The sequence below is a fragment of the Tamandua tetradactyla genome, chromosome 5 (assembly GCF_023851605.1).
Source record: "Tamandua tetradactyla isolate mTamTet1 chromosome 5, mTamTet1.pri, whole genome shotgun sequence".
NCBI lineage: Eukaryota > Metazoa > Chordata > Mammalia > Pilosa > Myrmecophagidae > Tamandua > Tamandua tetradactyla.
This window is the reverse complement of record NC_135331.1, coordinates 170,456,820-170,478,476: the sequence shown is the minus strand read 5'-3', so window position 1 is coordinate 170,478,476 and position 21,657 is coordinate 170,456,820. Positions and strand designations below refer to the sequence as shown.

Sequence of the window (21,657 nt, the reverse complement as noted above, 5' to 3'; positions counted from 1 at the left end):
AGGGGTGACCTCTCCCTTTGTGGTTATGTCCAGCAAATGCCGCTGTAGGAAGCACTTAGAGAAGTCAGTGTGAATCTCAATCTCTGGCTTCATACTCCTCATCTGGCCCCATCCTCCCCCTTTGGAGCTGCTCATTAATGAATAACTGATCTTAACGCTCAGCTCAGACCCCCTCCACGGGTCACCTTCCCCAGTGGGTAGGGCACCCCGATAACAGGCTGGGGTGCACGGACGTCCCCCCTCACCCCCCACCCCGCAGTATCCTGGCTGGGTGGTGGAAACGAAAGCGCAGTCTAATTGGTCGCTAGCCATTCATTTCTAGTGAATGAAGGAGGTTTCTGTTTTAAGAAGTAAAGTGACTTCTCAGCTGTTGATTCATTGCCCACAGGGAGTTTTTCGAGCGAAGGCTTTCTAGCCCCGGTCGACATTTGCATACAACTTCCACTTCCTGCTTCAGAGCCTGTTCTGCGACTTACCTGGGCCCGGAGAGGGCGGGGGAAGGCGGAGGGCGACCCAAGGTGGCGAGGGACAGGAGCCGAGCGCGACCACCCCCCGGCCCGCCCGCGCGGCCCCCAAGGTGAGTTCTTGTCGGGGTCGCGGCCCCGTTCCCCAAAGCAGTGCCTTCTCCTCTACCGAGGGTCTGTCCCGGCTTTCCTCCGCCTTCCTCTCCCCAACGCGAACTCGTTCGTGGAGAGACCAGCCCGGCCAGAGAAAATGACAGGCGGCCGCGCTGGCCGTGAGCTTGTGCTGGTGGCGCAGGGCCGCGGGCCGGCGGGCGGGGAGTAACCCTTGGAGGAGCGGAGGCGCGCGTGCCCGGCCTTCCCCACGCCGCCTGGGACCCATTTGCCGGTGAACTTCAGGTCACCAGCGTTTCTGTCAAAAACTCCAGCCCCCGTTTCCCCAGGGAGGGAGTGCGGGAATGGCGAAGAGTAAGTCATTGGCCCCCGGCCCGAGAACGTGTCAGGGGCAGAGACGGGAGGCGAACTCCCAAGTTTTCCCTGCCCCCCGTGTCGTGCTGGGGGTGGTGAGAAAGCAGCAGCATGGCCTCGGGCCCGGCCGCCGCGCTGAGCCCCGCGCTGGCTGGGGGCCGCCTCCCCGGGCCAGTCCCCCGCCCGCGCCCCTTCCAGCATTTCTGGCACTGGATGGAGCCTTTGGGGGAAATGAGGGGAGAAATGCAATGACCTGATCTTAGAAGCTAATCAAACTTCATGTGACTTTCAAGTTCACCGTGGGTTCTTGGGATACGGGGATGTTTTTTAAAAAGAAAGGGAATTAAAAAAAATATCAAATAATTTTTCAAAGGATAAAAGAAACTTCGTTTCGAGTTCTGACTCTGCTTCTTACTTAGGAGATTCGCTTTGGCTTCTCTGGGTCTGGATTTCTTCATCCGAAAAGTGTGTTGAGTTGGCAGGGAGGGCGGGTGAACTAACTCGATTATGTCTAAATTCCCTACAAACAAAACCAGGCTAGGGTAGTGGGAGGCCCAGAGTGGTAGTCGCAATGGGTGGTCTTAAAAGGCTTTATTGTTTGGTCATTATTCGTATTAAGTTAATTTTACCTCCAGCTTCTAGATGGATAGCCCCTCCAGGAATGGGACTTTGTTTCATTGTACTTTTCTACTCCCAGTTCCCAGCAACTATCAGACGCCCTGGTGAGTGCTCAGGCGCCTTCCACCTAAGCCTCTTTGATGTCTGTTTCACTCACTTCTCCAGGCCGAAGCTGAAGCTGCAGGTTGATCAGGGAGCTGGGGGCAGGCTGGGCTGCCACGTGGCGCTGTGGCATTCTTACTAGCTCTAGCCAAAGAGGAGAACACGGGGGTTTCCTGAATTAGTGCATGTCCCATTTGGATTGCCCAGGAAGAATCGTCCCGTGCACTTGCCCACGGAGCCCAGACTGGCTCTGGGAGACGAGCCAGGTCAGTCCCTGCGTGTGAGGCCTTCTTATGAGCTGAAAGGAGACCGTGAGGCCCATCCTAAAACCTGTAAGGCTGGTGCCTATGACTAGACACACTGTTATTAGATGGCGGATACCTTGAATCCTTAACCTTTTCCAAATCGCTCTTTTGTCGCTGTTGTTGTTAATGTACCTTTGAGTCAATTACTCGCCATCAGTACAATTTACCTGGTCTCTGGCTGCCTGGGATGGCGCATTGCCAAGTTGTTGCTGTGTGATATTAAGGTCCAGGTATGGCTTTAGGTTTTTTTGTCATGGTTTTAGATTTTTCTCTCTCATCCCCCTGGGATGAGAGGAACGGCATTTCAAGATGTTTCACCCTTGACGAGCTGCTGATTTTTTTTTTTTTTTTTTTAATTTTCAAATAAGGATGTACCGTTATCTGAAATCAGGCTGTTTCCCAGCTGCCAGCCTAGCTTTGATCCATAACAGCGACGCACCACACTCATTTATAATCTGCAGTGGCAGCTCCAAGTCATTCCCATGACGAGAGTGTCACGAGGGTGGATGGGTGAGGGTGGATGGATGGGTGAGGGTGGATGGATGGGTGAGGGCTGCGCTGCCCTGCTCCCTGGGTAAGGCGAGCTGATAAAGGGTGAAGCCGCAGCCGCTGAAGCCTCAGGGGGAAAGGTCCTTAATTCTGGGATGCTCATTTTTCTGGAGGGTGCAGAGGGAGAACATGTGTACGCCAGCTTCTGTTCGGATTCCGGAGTTAGTGACCGTCAAATTCTCTGAAGACAAAGAGGAGGAGAAGGCAGTCATATTTGCAGCCATTCTTTAACAGATAATCAGAAATAAAACTCAGATTATTATAGGGAGTAGTTTATCTAAATTAAATCTGTGTTTTCCACATCGCAGAATGGGAAGGTCTCAGAAATATCCTGAATTCAAATCATTTTTCTGCTGCAGGCAATTTTAGATTAGCTTTTTAAAATGTGCATGAATTGCAGGCAAATGCTGCAGGAAAAAAAAAAGAGTACAGATGAGGCACATTAAACTTTAAATGCCTTTCAGATTCAATTGAATGACCTCTAATGTTTGATCACATTTCCTTATCAAAACAATCCTGCGGTCTCTCCATGAGAAAGCATCTGGGGGGTGGAATCATAAAGCACACCCCTCTCCCGTTTCATCCCAATATGTTGTCACCAAGTTATTTTTATTTGGTTCCTGAAACCCAGGCTGTCCTTTCTCCCTCACGTTCTTTGCCTCTTGGGGCTCCTAGCAGTCCATGTGTGCTTCTCTGCCTGAGTGTTTCTGTGTGAGCACATGGATGAGTGCACGCAGACCTTCCTGAAGACGAAAAGTTATAAGCTGGCTGAGGGAGGGCGGAGGCCCTTACAGCTGTGCCAGTTTGGCTTGCTTCCCTGATAAGGAGCTGAAATCAAGCTCTCTGGGCGTGATGAGTTGGACTGGAGCCTCCACCCTGCATGTCCACCTTTCCCCCCACCGGCCCAGGCTGGCTGGGTTCTTGGCAGCTCCCTCTGCCATGGAGAAAACTTGGCTCTTATCAGCCCCATTGTTTTTCTGTGCTCAAGGTTCCAAAGTTATCCCTTTTTCCTTGCCCAGGGTCGGCAGTTCTCCATCCCCTCTCCCAACTCTTCCTGGGATGGGCTTCCCCTATAACACTCTTGCCTTTTAGCGCAATTCATCCTTCCCTTTTCTTCCAAATGCCCCTTTCATATCCAGTAATATATAAAAGCTGCAGTTTAAATAAGACTCTCTCCTACACCAACAAAGGGCACATTTTTAAAAGTTTCCTTCAAGGTTCCCCCATCTTCCTTACTTCTCTCCTCTCCTGCTTTGCCTCTCTTCTTTTTCATGCCTTCCTCTTCCCCTCCTGCTTTTTCCTCTGTCTCCTCCTTCCCCTTCTTCACTGTTTGGCCTGGAGTGAATTAGGACTCACACATGTGGGGGTGTGGGTGGGGGGTCCGGGGGCTGGCCTGAGGTTATTCTCCAAATGTTTATGGCCAACTTTCAATGTGAAGGAGGCAGTCCCTCCCCATTAGTCCGTCTCATCCTCGTTTAGTGGCGCCAAGGGGTCCCAGAGACAGAACTTCAAAATCAGGTCAGGTCAGAGGCTTACCAAGTAGGGTTATGTTCATGGTTCCTGGTCTCCAGGGCTCACCGCTGTCTCAGAGCCTCTGGCAAGCCAAATGGAAGAACTTCTCCGTCTGGGAAATTCTGCAAGTTTACTTGGAAGTATTTATTCATTGGAGTTTGAATCTCAGCCAAACAGTTCACTCAGAACCAACCTTCCAGTAAGCAAACCACTCTTATAAAAAGCTTGCATGCATTTGGGCAGTAAACAAAGAACATTAATGAGTTTAAAGATTTTTATTTTACATTTATGACTTTTGGACACATAAGAGAGTTACTCCCTAGGAAATGAAGTAAGACCTTGAGAATCTGTAATTGAAAGTATCTGATCCAAATTAGACCTGAGAATCTTCCCAACTGGAAATTTATATATTCGTGTGTTTCTTTATTACAGCTACCTGAAATATACATGCTGTGTGTCTCTAGGACTTTTCAATCCATTGTTGACTAAAAGGATGCTAAAAAACAAAAACAAAAAACAAGCAGTTGGTGAACACAAAGTCTTGGTTATTTAGGAGCTGATGATGCAGCTTATTAATTACTCAGGCTGCTCACTCCTGCCCTCCCTCTGTTTCTTGCTATGCTATTTGTCTTCTTTCAGGGACATAACACCTTCATTAAATCCCAGCCGTCCTTGCCTCAGAGTTGTCCCCTGGAAGATATCTCTTCTCTAGATGCATCACCATTTATCATCACCTTTTGTTTGTGCTCTGTCAACCAGTTTTCAATTTATTTTGAATTCGGTTTGTGATTAAAATTTAATGACACCCAATCAAGTGCTTTTCTCAAATCAAGATGCCACTGCAGTCTCCTCCACAATCTCTATTGTAATGGCATGAAGGAAAGCTGCCTTAGGTTTCCAGCCTGGTGATTCTTTCTGGAACACAGGTGGCATATATATCCAAGCTGCCTGAGCAGCAGGGTAGCTGGTTCTGAAACACATTCACCCCGGGAGCTCCTAGGTTAGCATACCTCTTTAGCCACCCTCCCCCCCCCCCCCATAACTTTCCCTTCCCCAATAGCTCCATTTACCTTGGGAAAGTTACCTACCCTGCCCTGCGGCAGCGTCCCCATCTGTGAAATGGGACTGAGAACAGGATTAAATAAATTAATCCATCTAAGCCCTTGGAGCAATATTTGAGATCGAATAAGCACTCGATAAATATTAACCATTATTGCTCACAAAGGATGAGGTTTCTTGAGTATGTCTATTCCATCTGGGTTTGTGTTTTGATTTATCAGCATCATCTGTATCAGGGGTTGGTAAACTACAGCCCTCAAGCCAAAAGGTCTGTTTTTGAACAGTCTGTTGCTAAGAATGGTGTTTTGTTTTGCTTTGATTTTTTCAGTTAAAAAAAAAAAACAACCAGCTTCATATGAGATAGCACAGCCTGCAAACCTTAACTGTTCACTGTCTGGCCCTTTCCAGAATAAGTTTGCCTGATGGTTTAATGGGAAGAGCTGGGAGAGCTGTAGGCTAGTTTTGGCTTCACCGATTACCTGCTATGTGATTTGGGAAAGCCACTTAATGGGCCTAAACCTCTGTAAAAATAGGCATAGTGAGGGTGCACGGGTAGTTTAGTGGTTAGAATGCCCGCCTTTCATGTGGGAGATCCGGGTTCGATTCCTGGACCAAGCAGCCACCCCCCCAAAAAATAGGCATAGTGAATTGGTACCCCTTTCTCTACCTGCAAAGCCAGGCTTGTTCTAAGGATCAGATAAGATGATGTGTGCCAGGTGTGCTACAAATGACTCAGATATGCACACGGTGGTGAAAAGGACGCGGTTTGCACGAACAGATATAAAACCAGTAAACAGTCTGGAAAAAGAGGCCCCCCCCCCCAGCCAAATCACTTGTTGCAGTAGAGATGATAAACAGCAAAACAGCCATTGCCTTTTGAGCGCTTAATATGGCCTAGGCTCTGTGTTCAGCACTTTACGTACATATTTTATCTTCACAACACCCCTTTGGGTGTGGTTATTTCCCCTAGACTACAGATGAAAAAAGTGAGGACCAGAGAAGTTAAGTAATTTTCTCAAGGTCACACATCCAATCGTGCAGCTGGCAGAGAAAGAATTTAAACCTCGGGTGTCTGAAAACAGCCTGCACATTTAAGGGCTGCGTGTTTTCCCACATCCTAGAAATATGTGTTGATTCAGGGTAACCCCATCTGGAAGCCAGAAGCCACATAACTGTGAATGTGAATGTGGATGTGAGATTATATGTGCCTGGGGAGACATTTCCCTCCCAGGCCAGGCTGGGGTCTGATGGACTTGGAGGCACAGAGGCCGCGATGACAGGAGGAAAGGAGCTTTTGATGAACTGTGAGATCAGAAAGGTTGTGCTGTGAAGATGAAGAGTCTGTTTCAAGAAACTAAATAATTTAGGTCAGGATGTGCTGGAGGAAGGAAAGATTGCTGGGGACAGACGTGAGCAAAGTTGTGAGAGTTGGAGGCAGCTCAAGCTGTGCAGAGGGAGGGAAAAAAAGAGAGAGAGAGAGAGAGAAAGAGGGCTAGTGCTTGGGAAATTCTATGAATGGGACACCAAGGGAGCACTGTCACATGGGGAGCCAGGACTCCCCAGCATCTGGAGAAGATCTTGTCTGCAAAATCTCCAGCTACTGGGTGGGGAGGCGGTAGAAGAGTTGGGAGAAAGGGGTAAGGTCTGAGGAAATAGAAAGAAAGTGAACGAGAGAGACAGATTCAGAGAGAGTGAAACTGATAGGTTTGGGGGAAAAGGTGCTGATCAGAAGCCAAGAGGTAGAGAGCCACAACTCACAATCCAAAGAACAATGGGATTCCAGAGAAGAAGGAGTCTGTGTTGGTGTGTGCACCTGTGTCAGTCTGATTGTGTGTACCCAGGACCTGCCCTCTGTCCTGGCTTGTGCCCATCCCACTCCCAGCCCTGGCCACTGCCTCCATCCTCTGCTAAATGCTAGTCTTTTAAAAGACGTAGAATTTCAGGGGGTGCGAGGGTAGTTCAGTGGTAGAATTCTCACCTGCTGTGCAGGAGACCTGGGTTCGAATCCCAGCCCATGCACTTCCCCCAAAACAAACAAACAAACAAAAAAGCCAAACAAACAAAAAAATTCAACAAATGGTCCTGCAATAACAGGATTCTCACAGGGAAAAAGAATGGAATGTGACCCCGCCATACAGCATACAAAAAAAAAAAGAAAGACATAGAATTTCACTTCCTTCTGGGTGGTCTCCAGAGCTCTTCACTCTCACTGGTTCTGTGAACATCAGAATCACTAGCGGGGGGCGGGCCGCGGTGGCTCAGCGGGCAAAGTGCTTGCCTGCTATGCCGGAGGACCTCGGTTCGATTCCCGGCCCCAGCCCATGTAACAAAAAAACGGAGAAACAGAATACAATAAAACAAGAAAATGTTTAAAGATGTTTCCCTTTCTTCCTTCCTTCCTTCCTTCTATCCTTCCTTCCTTCTCTCTGTCTTTAAAAAAAAAAAAAAAATCACTAGCGGGGCATTTCCTTCGCTTTAAAAGACTATTTTCTTTATTTTTGAACAGACATATGCACACACGATGTAAAATGCTATGAAACTCGTCTCTCCCCTGTCCCATTTCCAGTCACCAAGTCCCTTCCAGAGGCAGCCACCATTCCTCAATTCTTAGGAGCCGGCTTATACCGTCGCATGTAATACAAGACACGCCCTCCAGGCTGGGTTGCTATTTATTCATTCATTCATTTATTACTTAACAATTAATCTTGGAATTTGTCCCACATTAGTTTACCCAGCATTTCCTTATTTTTTTAAAAGATGCAAAATATTCACTGTTTCCAGTGCCCTGGTTTTAGATACCAGAACCCTTGGGCCTTTGGGTTGTTTGTAGTCTGAGCTGTCGTTACCGCTGCTGCATTGCCTGTAGCCTCTTCATTTCACACAGGGTGCACAGCTCTGAAAAGGCATTTCCTAGAAGTGAAATGACTAGGTCAAAGGGCATAGGCATTTTATGTACTGATGGCTATTGACAAATTATGCAGATTACACTCCTTTTGGCAAAATATGAGGGAACTTGTTTACCTGTGAGACTTGAAAAAAATACCAAAAACGAAATACGGAAGTTCTGGCCCCACGTCCCACTGTAGGGGTGCGGCCTGGGCGTCTGTGCTGTGAGCCTCAGAAATGGACTCCCAGCCAGATCTTCCTGAGCTTAGTGGTCCTCCAGCCGCCCCTTCCCCCAGGGATTTGCCATGTGGTTGTCAGACTCCAAAGAGGAGCCCCTTACCAGCACCCCCCACCCCTTTGCTGGCCTCAGCTTCCCCCGGGGTTCCTGAGCTCAGCATCCAGGCAGGTGAGGGGCTGCTGGGGTTCTGACCGGCAGGTCTTCTACCACCCCCTCGCCCCAACTCAGGGGTCACAGCTCTCTCCTCTAGGTCAATGTTTGGACACAGGACTTTTCCACTGCTGGGAACGCATGCACGGGCCATGCCAGGGGCACAACCACGCGGACTGCATGTGAAATAAAACAGGCCTGGAATAAAACAGGGAAAATGGAAATGATGAGGAGTAGTGAGATACTGAGAGATTTTTAAAAATGTGTAGCATTTTACAATATGGACATTTGAACCCCCCACATAAAAGCACCATCTATGACACAACCCCCTTGCCTGCTTTGGCCCCTGGTGTGTCTTTGTGCCTGAGGGTTCTCTGTGCACCCTCAGGAGGGTGGGTGGGGCTGGCGGGGGGGGGGGTCTGTTGTGGCGGGGGGGCTCAGGGCTGGGAGGGACCACGGCGGTGGCAGGTGTGCCTCGCGCTCTGGGCTGTCCTGGACACAGCCCTGAAGATCCCGAAACAGGCCAGCTGCTTCCCTGCGGGGAGAGAAGAGCACGTGCTCCCATGACGCTGGCCCGGGCTTACCAGGGGGCCCAGGCACTTACCAGTGGGCACTTAGTAAATATTTGCAAGAGGAAGAAAAGGAGGAAGGGGGAAGGGTCCCCCAAGTGATATAATTTTCAGGTCGCTTGAAGATTGAGCCCACCAAATACTCTCTCCCGCCCCCCGCGGGGCCCGACGTTCTCATTGCCAGCGGTCCCTGCTGCACTGATCTGACCCCTCTCTGAAAAAAGGTGTGAATCATTTATTCAACCAACACGTATTTGTTGAGACCCTGCTTGTGCCAGATACAATTCTACTGAGAATGTCACGCTGAGAATGTAGGTGTGAACAGAGCAGTCAAAAACCATGCACTTGTGAGGTTCAAATTCTGGGGGAAGAAAAAGACAGTGAACAAGTGATTTATTACATATTTGTATATACTATCCATTTAGATAGATAATTGTAGAGAGAAGGTAAAGCAGTAAAGAGAGGATATCGTTTGTAGGTATCACCTATTGTAAAAAAATTTTAATACAATTTATTGAGATAGATTCTTACGCCAGGTAATCCATCCAAGGTACATACTCAGTGGCTCGTAGTATCACCAAATAGTTGTGCGTTCATTACCTTCATCAATTTTAAAACATTTTCATTACTCCAAGAATAAAAAAAAAAAGAAAAAGAAAAAAGAACTCCCAGGACATCCCAAACCCCATATCCCCCCACCCCATTATTAGGAAAAGAAAAAAAATCAATTGAGCTTTTGCCCCATCCCTCAGAAGGGGGCGCACAGCACAGAGCTGGGCTCGTGGTTGGAGTCAGCAATTATTTGCTGTTTGAGTGTTTGATAGTGACTTGTTTAAAACATCAGAGTCTAATTTGTTTTTTAAAACTACAGCTTTCCTGAGGCTCTGGTCATTGCCACATTAGCTTGATTTACTGACGGGTCACTTGTTCCTCTGCAGACCAGTTTTCATCTACAGAATTCCCTCCAGAGCAGGGACCCAGTATAGGGGGCAAACACCCTCATCACCTTTTCTTACTAGCGTCCTTCCAGCTCTCCAAGGCCCCCCAGCTAGAAGAGTAGAATTTGAAACTGCCTTTTCATTTTCTGTCTTTCTTTTCCTCCTCTAACCCCTCCACCTCTTCCTCCTCCTCCTCCTTCTTTTTTGTAAGGAAGGACTTCTAAGGTGTCCACCTTTTAAAAACCAGAAAGAATGTATATGGTTGTGCCTGAAGCGAGGGCAGTAAAAATGATCCGATGACAAGAGGTAGCTGGCACATGCAGTCCGCTGTTGGTTACTTACTTTGTGTATCTCCCTGCCCTCCGTTGCGCGATGGGCCTACAGGTGTGGGCAGGAAAGAACCCAACACTCAGCCAGCCCTTTGGAAAAGGTTTTTGTGTAGTAAGCTGCCAGAGTGTGGTAGACCAGAACTGGAAAAGCTTTTAAAGGGGGAATTTAATAAGTTACAAGTGGACAGCTCTAAGGGCGTGAAAATATCCAAACTAAGGCATTCCTTAATTTAAGGAAGGCTGATGGGTCAGGAACCCCTCTGTCAGCTGGGAAGGCCCGCGGCTGGCATCTGCTGGTCCCTTGCGCCTGGGCTCCATTGCTTTCAGCCTCCGTTTCCTGTGGGGGCTCCTCACTTTGCTTCTCTGGGGCTGGCCTTCATTTCTTGGCTTCCCTTGGCTCTCTCCAGGTTCTGGCTGGCTTAACATCTCATGGCGATGTCTGCTGTGCTCCAAACATCTCCAAACATCCGAGTCTCTGTTTTCCAAGTATCAGCATCTGGGTCAGCTCTCTCTCTCTGCCGCCTCTGTGGTTAGTTGTTTCTGTCATTTCTGACTCTGTCCAAAATGTTTCCCTCATTTAAAGGATTCCAGTAAAGTAATCAAGACCCACCTAGAATGGGTGGAGTCACATCTCCATCTCATCAAAGGTCACACCCACGACTGGATGTGCCACATCTCCATGTAGATAATCTAATCAGGTTTCCAGCCGATCAGGATTAAAACAGGGCTGTTCTGGAGAGCGTAATGCTTTCACACCAGCACAGCTTTTGTTCCACGACGAGCTGAAGAGCATGCTTCCTGCATATCCGATTTCATGGCTACAGAAAAATTATAGGAATGTATAGAAAACAATGGTGAGCATTTAAAAATAATTTTTAAAACCTGAAATATTTGTGTTTTCAGTAAATTCCTGGTCGCTTCTACAAAGTCTAATCCATTTAGATGATGAGACCTCTTTTTTTTTTTTAACTGAAATCTTCACATACTACAGTCCATCCAAAGTATACAATCAGTAGCTCACAATATCATTACATAGTTGTGTGTTCATCACCATGATCAGTTTTAGAACATTTGCAATACTCCAGAAAGAGAAATAAAAAGAAAAAAGGAAAAATTCCTACATCCCATGCCACCTACCCCTCTCTCCCATTGAACACTTGTATTTCAATCTACCCAATTTTTTACCCTTTATCCCCCCATTATTTATTTACTTCATAATCCATATTTTTTTACTCATCTGTCCATACCCTGGATAAAAGGAGTATCAGACACAAGGTTTTTACAATCACACAGTCACATTATAAAATCTATATAGTTATACAATTATCTTCAAGAATCAAGGCTACTGGAAGTCCCCTTGGGGAATTGGAGAGAAAGGAGGAAATATTCATTCTCCCCATTTGGAGAATTCCTGCTATTCCCTCAAGCAGTGGGGACAACCAAATCAATAGTCTGAGCCCTCAATCTTGGGGTTTGCCCCTATAAAACTTATTCCTGTAAAGAAGAAGCTAAGCCTACTTATAAATATGCCTGAGTCACCCCAGAGAACCTCTTTTGTTCCCAGATGTGGCCTCTCTCTCTAAGCCAACTTGGCAGGTGAACTCACTGACTCCACCCTACATGGAACATGACTTTGAGGGGTGTAAATCTCCCTGGCAAGTTGTGATGGAAATCCTGGGGTTCACCAGGACCTGGCATCATGGGATTGAGAAAGTCTTCTTGACCAAAACAGGGAAGAGAGAAATGAGACAAAATAAAGTTTCAGTGGCTGAGAGGTTTCAAACAGAATTAAGAGGTTATCCTGGAGATTGTTCGTATGCATTATACAGATACCCCTTTTAGTTTATAGTCTATTAGACTGGCTGGAGGGAAGTACCTGAAATTGTTGAGCTGTGTTCCAGTAACCTTAATTCTTGAAGACGATTGTATAATGACATAGCTTTTACAGTGTGACTGTGCGATTGTGAAAATCTTGTGTCTGATGCTCCTTTTATCCAGGGTATAGTAAATAAGTAAAAAAATATGGATAAAAAACAAATGAATTAACAGGGGGACGAGGGGTAAAACAAATTGGCTAGGTTGAAATACTAGGGGTTAATGAGAGGGAGGGATAAGGGGTAAGGGACTTATGTTTTTTTTTCTTTTTATTTCTTTTCCTGAAGTGATGCACATGTTCTAAGAATGATCATAGTGATGAATACACAACTATACGATGGTGTTGTGAGCCACTGATTATGCATCATGTATGCACTATAGGTGTATGAAGATTTATCAGTAAAAATATCTTAAAAAATGAGTCAAGACTACTGGAAAACAGCTCAAAAGAAGGTGAATTCACATTTTTCAAAACTCCTCTTAGAACGACAACTGACATCTATCATGACTTCAGGCATAGAGGAGCCTCAGTTAGTGTTTATGGTTGAAATTCCATGTGGATCCAGAGCCTACAGCCCCTTTCTCTCTCCCTGGGATTTGAAGTATGCTATGTACAAGGTCTTGTGCAGAAGAAAACTCTGTTTTCATGTTTGTTTTCTCCCCCACTTTCCTGTATTTAGTTTTTATGAGAAAAGTTGTGGGTTTTTCTTTTTTCTTCTTTCTTTTACACTCACTCCCACGACACCTGCTCTGCCTCAGTCTACCTCCTTCTTCCCCTTGAACCTAAACTTCCTGGGGCATCATCTCAGCCATTCAATCCATTGGTAAGGGGAGCTGGCTTTCTTTCACATTCTGCTATGTTAATGAAGTGTGCTGTTTTTGTCGATAAAAGCAATATTGCCTGGACGGCGGGCTGAGGGCTAGTGTAGTTAGTCTTGCAACCAGATGGTAGTAGGAACTGTAATTGCAGGCATAGTGCCCAGAAGGAATTAAGTCCTCCATATAACCTCAAGTTGTTAAGTGGAAAATGTCATTGTGACCTTTTTTTTTCCCACTGTTTTTAAATCTTGGGCTTTGTGTGTGGATGAGTGTGTTTTAAAAATTTATTTATTTTTTCAATTAGGTAATAGTCATGTGAAGCACAATTTAGAAAGTTCTAAAGGTGAAAACTCCCTTCCACCCCCAATGTTCCAGTGTTTCCACCTGTGTATTAAATATACCCACAAACATACATACGTACATACTCCCCCTCTCCATTTTTTTTTCATAAAATAACAAACAGCGTACTGTAGGCACTGTTCGGCACCTTGCTTTTTTACCACTCAACAATATGTCTTGGAGAGCATTCCCTATCAGTTGCTGAGATTTCTTTCATTTTGGATTCTAAGCACACACGAAGCAACCCACATGGTGGTGATTTCTTTTTCCTTGGTACTTGGCAATTGATTTTCATCTGTGTTTTCCCCTCCGCTGATGAACAGTCACAGGATGGTCCAGTCACGTTCTTTAAATTACCTCCCAGATAAAGTATCATTCTAATAAGCATTAGAGCCTTTGCCTGGAGGATAAGTGAACGACTTATGTGATTGGGACTCCACAAGCACACTGGTATAGTCCTACCTTTGATTCAAACCACATTCCGGAGGAGGTCCTTTAAGGTCATCTAAAGTGGGGACTCTGAGAAATGACCTCTCTTCTAAGGCTATGGCGTGTTTTCTCTTGTTCCAGAAACTAGAATGAACCGAAGCATCCCCGTGGAGGTCGATGAATCAGAACCGTTCCCTAATCAGTTGCTGCAAGTCATCCCAGAATATTCCCTGGAAGAGGAACCAGAACCTCCTGCTCCAAATCTAAGGAAGATGCCACCCAACCATTTGTCCACACCCAAAACCCCTCATTATTGCTCAGAAGACTTTTCCCAGACTCACCTACCCCTGAAACTTGCAAATCACCAGTGGCCCCTGACCCAGCAGGTCACCTGCCTGCACTCTACAGTCCTGGAGGAGAGTGAAGACAGCTTCTGGGGGAGACACCCAGACCGGGGCAAAGGTCTTCCCTTGGGAGCCTCTGCAGCCAGCCAGCCTGAGTCTGAGTCTGTGGGTGGAGACCGACCCCCAGAGCATCCGTTTTCATTTATGGAAAATCGTAAGCAGTGGCTGGGATCTCAGCTTTCAGCAGCTTCTCCTGACACTGGCCACGACTCAGACAAATCAGACCAAAGTTTACCTAATGCCTCAGCAGACATCTTGGGCAGCAGCCAAGAGATGGTGCAACGGCTCCAGCCCCACAGGAACCGAGCAGCCCCAGATCTGCCTACAGTAGACACTGGGTATGACTCTCAGCCCCAAGATGTCTTGGGCATCAGGCAACTGGAAAGACCCTTGCCCCTCACCTCTGTGTGTTACCCTCAGGACCTCCCCAGACCTCTCAGTTCCAGGGAGTTCCATCCATTTGAACCTCAGAGATACCCAGCGTGTGCACAGATGCTGCCTCCTAACCCTTCCCCACATGCTCAGTGGAACATTCATTACTATTGTCCTGGAGGTCCCAACCACCAGGCGCCATGTAAGTGACTTTCTCTTCCTCTGGGCATTCTGGGCTGGGTAACTGAGTAAACCAGGGCCTCACGTCGGTGCCTCACATCTCTAGACCAGCACAATGGGTCGGAATGCAGGGAGCGCCTTCCCCGTGGGGGCTTTCCATGTGTGGTTGGATGTGCTAAGGAGACTCAGAGGAATGCTTTTCTTTTCTTTTTTTCAACCCAAAGCCTGACACCCTTAGACCCAAGGACTTTAAGGACAAGACAGATTGTTCTGTCTAAGTTAGTTTAACTGAACCTTACTTTAAGGCAGGGAGATGATTCAAATGACCTCTAGAAAATTGATTTATTGTCCTAATTCTTGATCATCTGGCTTCTTCTTTCTCTGCATGTTTCTTCCCCATCTTAGACTAGGTAGAGAAAAGAGCCTTTAGTAAAAAAAAAAAATCAGAAGGTGCCAGAATGTAACTAACACTCTGAATTCATGGGATTATATGAAGATCAAGCTGCTCCTATGATTCTGTTGCTTAAACTCCTTTGGAGTTGAGCTGTCCACATCTACTCTACATTCCAGCCCTACCCAACAACTGGCGGTCCCAGACTCGTCAAGCTGTTTATGTTTCCAAGCATTTGTCCAGGCTGTTCTCTTTATCCTTCAAGTTCTTTCCCTTCTGGTCCATTTGACCCAGTTCAATACATTTTTTTAATAGCCTTCTTGAAATCTAATTTATAGACCATAAAATGTATCCATTACCCACGTTAAATGTACAATTCAATGAATTTTTGTATATTTACAAAATTGTATAGCCATCATCACATATATCTTTTAAAACTTGGCCCAGATGACTCTCTCTCCTTCAGGGCCTCTGTCTCCCTTGTGCTCTGCCTCACTTTGTCTTGGCACCAAATGCCCAGTATGACATTGCTTGCAGACTTGTCCACCTCTCCTTCTGCAAGCTTTTGTACATCAACGGAGGTGTCTTTTCAATCCATGATTCCCCAGCATTTAGGACATGGATGATACATACTAGACTCTCAGTAAACTATTTCTGAATGAATGAATGAATGAATGATATGTATTGGTGTAGAAAGACTTTCTGAAAGTGATAAAGTCTTAGATATGAAAGGTCCAGCACAACTCTTGATGTTAAATCTCTCCTGAGGCCACTGTAAAATAGTAATAGGGTTGTACACATGAAATATAGGGTTGTAAGATGTGATTTTTTCTTAGCAAAGAAGTACTGTACAAAATGCAGTTTCTCAAATAGTGTAAGAAGGATCTGATCAAAGACCTGATATCTAGCCTTAAAAAAAAAATTATAGAAATGACCACAAGTGCCTTAATCAACCGCAATTTATGTATTTGTCCATAATATACTTCCTGAAGTGGATGGAGCAATATAGTAATTCATTATTTAAAAAAAAAAGGAGGAAGAGAAATTTAATTTAGAAGCTGCTTGGAAGAAACGGGTGAGAATGAGAGTGAGGTCGGGAGTGAAGCTGTGAGCTAGGGAAGCAGGGCTTGGGGAGAGTGGGGCCCTGGGTAGGAGGGGCAGAAAGACGTCCTGAGACCTAAAACTGGCCCTAGGATGTTTGGCATCGAGAAATACCCTGAGTTTGGGTGGGTCTTGGGGGTGGCGTGGAAGCCACCTCCTGCTTTGAGTGCTAGATCACAGGAAAGGTGTGGCTGCTGGAGTTTCTGAAGTGTGATCACTGAGAACTGGACTGCCCTGGGTCTAGGGCTGTATTTATTTTTTAGTATTTATTCCCAGGTTAAAAGGGAAGACTTTTTAAAGAAAAATGCCATGACCTATTCTTATGATGATTATCAGCATTTAAAAAATAATTTTTATATTTTAATGGTAATATTTGTCTACTCCCAAAATAGGAACAGGCCAAAGAGTTCAAAAAAATGACCCATATCTCCATCACCCAAATATAATTCTTACATAGGGTTTTGGCATATTTACTCCTAGTGCTTTTTTCTTTGCGTATATATTTGATGCAAAATTAAAATAATTTCCATTGTCATTCAGTGTACTTCTTAGAGCATCTTTTTAAAAATGCTTCTTAGTGTTTCATCAGCCGGATCTACCAAGTTACTTTCACCTCTTCTGTATTGTTGGACATTTTAAATAGTTTCCAGTTTTTTAATCCAAAAAGCAATGCTATGACAAATATCAGGTATTATATACTTTTATCTGCCTTTTGATTACTTCTTTAGATTAATGTGTAGCAGCATGAGTACTTAGTCTTTATGATATGAAGTCCAAAGTTGTTACCTTTATCTATTAAAGTGAGGAATGTCTCCCATGATACACAAAGGGATCATTGATTCAATATTAAAATTTGAGGGTCCAAGGAAAACTTCCCACTTGAAAGCATGTTTCCCTGTTGAAGCCTCAAGTTAGCAGGTAAGACTTGCCCGCTCTGGTCATGTTCCTTTAAAATGGAAACACACCTGACTAGGAACACATTTAGTCCCAACACCTCGCGATCTGCTTGCTTTCTGCAATTGCCGTCCCTCTTTCTGTTTATTATTTCTTTCTGCTGGAAGGGAGTGGGGGAGACCTAGGACCCTGGGCATGAAGAAAAGGTGCTGGAAAGCAGTGAGAAGAAAACTTGGGCAGAAGGAATTAATTCACAGAGGATATATAAGTAGCCTGTAAGCATATGAAGCCAAGATTAACATCACTCAATTTAAGAAATGAACACTTTAAAAAGATATCTTTCCCCTAGTTAGGTGTGCAAAAACAAAAGACCTGGACAACAACCAGTATTAGTGGAGTTACAGGGAAATGAGACCTTTGTATACCTTTAGCATGAGTGTAGGTTGGTACAGTCTGCTGGAAGGCAATTTGTGTGTTTATCAAAATTTTAAATGTGTTTCGTTATTGGCCTAGCAATCTCACTGTAGGAGTCTGTCCGATAGAAATATTAAATCTGCATATAAAAATACATAAATAAGGATGTTTACTAAAGCCTTGTTGTATTAGAGTAAAAATAGAAATGACTAAAATGGCTATCAATAAGTAAATTGTGATTTATTTATGGAATGAACCACTGGGCCCCCTATTATGTAGACAAAAGTACATATTCCGGCATAAAAAGAGCAAGAGGAAATACAAGATGTGGTGTTGAGCCCATGTTAATTTTTCTAAAAAACTATGTATTTTTGTATGTAAAAAAAGTCTGGAAGGATCCTCCAAACTGCTAATAGTGGACGTAGGAGAGAAGGGTGAGGGAATTGAAAAGAGAAGAGGAGATTTTCCTTGTGACTTTATATACTTTTAATGAATTTGCTACAGCAAACATATGTTGCCTTTATAATTTAAGAAAAAGTAGAACTTAAAAAAAAAACCAAACAGCGTGGAGCGAGAGTCCATGGAAGGCAGGCTCTTGGCACGGGTTCACATGTGGGTGCGTGGGCCATGGCTGATCTCAAGGAAAATGCTCAAGGTTGGACCACTGTTGTTGGGAAACTGGATGCTTATGATTTTACTGCAGGGCACAGCAATCCCAGAGTATTTAGAAAACCTCCAGCAGCAATGCTTCCCGGGAAGGGCGCTGTGAGGATTAAATGAGATACTATGTTAAGGGCCCTAGGAAAGTGGCCGGCTCCTGGGACGCCCTGAATAATTAGCAGCTCTCCATGGGTTATGGCTGGGATGCAAATGGAGCCTGCGGCCCCACCCTGTGGAGTGAGTGCCCCCCTACTTCAACCGCCCTCTCCCTGGCACAGATATTACTCATTCAGGGCAGGTGGACAAATGCCTAGTTTCATGTCAGGGTTATTACTGCATTTAATTGCCAACAGAACCACTTCAAAAGAGCTGCTCACCTAAGGGACACACGTGCAGTTGGAAACCATGGCTACGTGGTTCTACTCGGCTTTAGAAGAGCGTTACTTCTTTTACCTGTTAATGAAAATATGAATAAATAATGATCACATGCAAATGGCATATCTTTGCTTTCTGCCAGGTAAAGTAAAAATGGTCACTGGTCATCCCCTGTCATTGGAAGAAAAAGAAAAATAGGTTTTCAAAGCAGGTGAAAAACAAGAAATAGAATAAACCCATGTTCTCGCTCCACCCCACGCCCTGAAGAAGTCTGCCTCTAACAGTTTCAGAATCCAAGGCTTCCACCTGGAAGGCCACCAGAATGGTGATCCTGCTGTGCAATCAAGGGAGAACCATGATGAAAATACACTGGGGGAAAAGAAGCAACTAAATCCAGAAAGCCCTTATTTTCCTATAAAATTCTTCTTGCCTTCTCTGACAAAGAGACTGAATAAAATAAAATTATGGGCACATGCCTACACTTGCTCATATGGACTTAAAAAGAGAGAGAGAGAGAGAGAGAGAGAGAGAGAGAGAGATTATTTGGATGCTAGAATGCATGCACGATTAAAAGTAAGGACAAAATAAACCAGATGGAAAAAATGATAAAGAAAGGAGTTGCCTCTCAGGAAACACAGCTGCTCGCAGCTGTGGCAGTTCCTGTAACGGTTTATATTAGCCATTTTTCCCCCTGGCTAATCTGATTGCATTCTATCATGATGCTTTTTGACAACTTGAAAACCGGATTTTATTTTCCATCTCGTAAACGATTTTAATACCGTTCTTAATAAGGAAGAAAAATGTTGAATGTTTTGACTGATAAATGGAAAACCTCGTTTAGGATTTGGTTTATAAATTCCCAGGGGTAAAAGCTCAGAAAGAGCAAGACTCCATAGGCCAAAGGCTCGTCAGATGGACTGATATTGTACAGAACTGGTGCCCATTTGTGATGGTACAAGATTTGCACTTTTGTTTTTGTGTGTGTACATGATTTACACGGCATCAGGACTAAGGAGACAATGCCATGCTGACAAGTCACTTGTCTAGCACATCACCCACTGCATCTCCTATGGGAGCAAATCCCTTGATGGAAGTTTAGGTGCCGGGAGAAGCCACTGGAGGAGATCATTTTATCCAGTTATTCTTCAGTCTACCATGTAGGTGACTGCTGACTTGTGGGGTTTCCCTTCTCAGACACTAACTAGTGTGGATCTGTGTTTAAAAACAGACACCCACAGACACACGATTTTTTCACTGCCTCTCTTCATTTATTTTGAGCTGTTCAAAGGAACTGTGCCCTATTTATCTTTGCTCACCAAGTGCCTAGCCATAGAGATTCAATAAATACATGTTGAATGAATAAAATAAAATCTGCCTTTGATTTACTGGGGAAAGGAATGGTCCCTAATCATGGGTAGCGACTTTGCCATGTTCAGCTCTGGAAAGGCCATTGTTAATTGTCTCATGGGGGGTTGGGGGAGGTCAGTGGAGTTTGGAAGCAGAAACTGTTCATTTATCAATTTATTCAACAAATATTTGTCAAGTCCTGTGCTAGGCACAGGGTGTGTATTGGTGAATACCACACGTGTGGTCCTTGTCTTTCTAGGTTCATGATCAAGTAGAGAAACAGAAAAGAAGCAGAAATGAGCAAACAAAATGACAAATTGTAAGTGCTATGGAGGTGCACTGATTTTAAAGTATTATGTACCCCAGAAAAGCCATGTCCTGTAATCCTGATTCAGTATTGTAGAGTGGAAGCTGTTGATTAGATCATTTCCATTGAGATTGACCTACTCAGTTGTGGGTTTGACCTTTTGAATAGATGGAGATGTGACTCTGCCCATTCAAGGTGGGTTCTGATTGGTTTACTGGAGTCCTTTAAAAGGGGAAACATTTTGGAGGATGCTCAGACGCTTGGAGAACAGTTGCTTGAGAGCCAACAGAAACGCTTAAAGAACATTTGCTTCAGAGCTGACAGAGATGTAGACATTTGGAGATGCTTGGAGTGCCAACAGAGGAAGCAGATGCCTAGACATGGTCGTTTGGAGATGCAGAGCCCAGCAAACATTGCATGTGTCTTTCCATGAGATGCTAAGCAAGCCAGAACCCTAAGTTGTATTCCATAGGAGAGAAGTGAAGGCCCACAGATGCTCAGAGATTAAACCACTGGCATCAGAAGCTGGAAGCAACTGAACTGAGAACAAGGACCAGCAGATGCCAGCCATGTGCTTTCCCACGTGACAGGATATCAGCCTTTCTTGAGTCAAGATCTTTCTCTGGATGCCTTAATTTGGACATTTTTATGGCCTTAGCACTGTAAACTTGGAACTTAATAAATTTCCTTTCTGAAAGCCGTTCCATTTCTAGTATATTGCATTCCGACAACATTAGCAAACTAATACAGAAGTAACAACCAGGTGTTGAAACAGACATTAGTAGACATTGTGGCCAGAGAAGGACTCTTTGAGGAGAAGATGTCTGAGCTGAAACCTAAAGAGTGAGAAGGAGCCAGCCGTGTGACAAACAGGTGGAGCCAGTGGGAGTGCAGAGTAGGCAAAGCCAAGGAACTAAGAAGTTTGGTGTAGTTAAGATATCAAAAAGTAAGCTTGCAGGCCTGGGGGCAGGGTAAGTGGGGAGATACTGATATGCTGTGAAGATGAAGGATGCAAGGGTTGTGGTAAGGAATTTGGATTTTACTGCTTTAAACTGCTTTAGGAAAATAGAAAATTGAACTCTGTAATCTTGCATAAGGAATTCAGAACAGCACTTGGCATGTAGTACGTGCACAGTAATGTTAGCCCTTGTTATACATATAACACCCAACTCAACTGGCAAACCTTGGTCAGAATAGTGAAACAGAATGATTATACCTTGAGTCATGAGAAGATATTCATTACCAGAAACATATAACTTATTTGGCAACTTTTCCACACAACCAGTCAAATTCCCCTTACAAAAGGGAAAGCATATTTTGATCGATCCTCTTATAGTCAACACTTTCTTTGCTTTAAATAATCAAAGGACCGCATAGAGGATTATATTTTTGTACCCTAATTTTAAAAATCAGTGAGGTAGATCATTTTCATCTGCTCACATAAACCAGTGTAACTTTTCACCGCAGGTGGCCATTTCAGAAATGAAAGTTGCAGCTAATCAAACACTTAGCCCACATGCCTTAGTGATTTTAATGATATGATTTGTTGCTATGAGACAAAAACAT

The 21,657-nt window shown here is 44.8% G+C and overlaps 1 protein-coding gene across 1 annotated transcript in view; it reads left to right on the top strand.

Moving 5' to 3' along the window:
* The first annotated feature begins 471 nt into the window (after window positions 1-471).
* Window positions 472-21,657, top strand: part of TRAF3IP2 (TRAF3 interacting protein 2) — a 48,499-nt gene continuing 27,313 nt past the window's right edge. Inside the window, exons 1-2 of the mRNA XM_077162679.1 lie at window positions 472-577; window positions 13,788-14,624. Coding sequence (XP_077018794.1) covers window positions 13,796-14,624 — 829 coding nt within the window. The 5' untranslated portion in view covers window positions 472-577; window positions 13,788-13,795. The remainder of the gene's footprint in view (window positions 578-13,787; window positions 14,625-21,657) is intronic.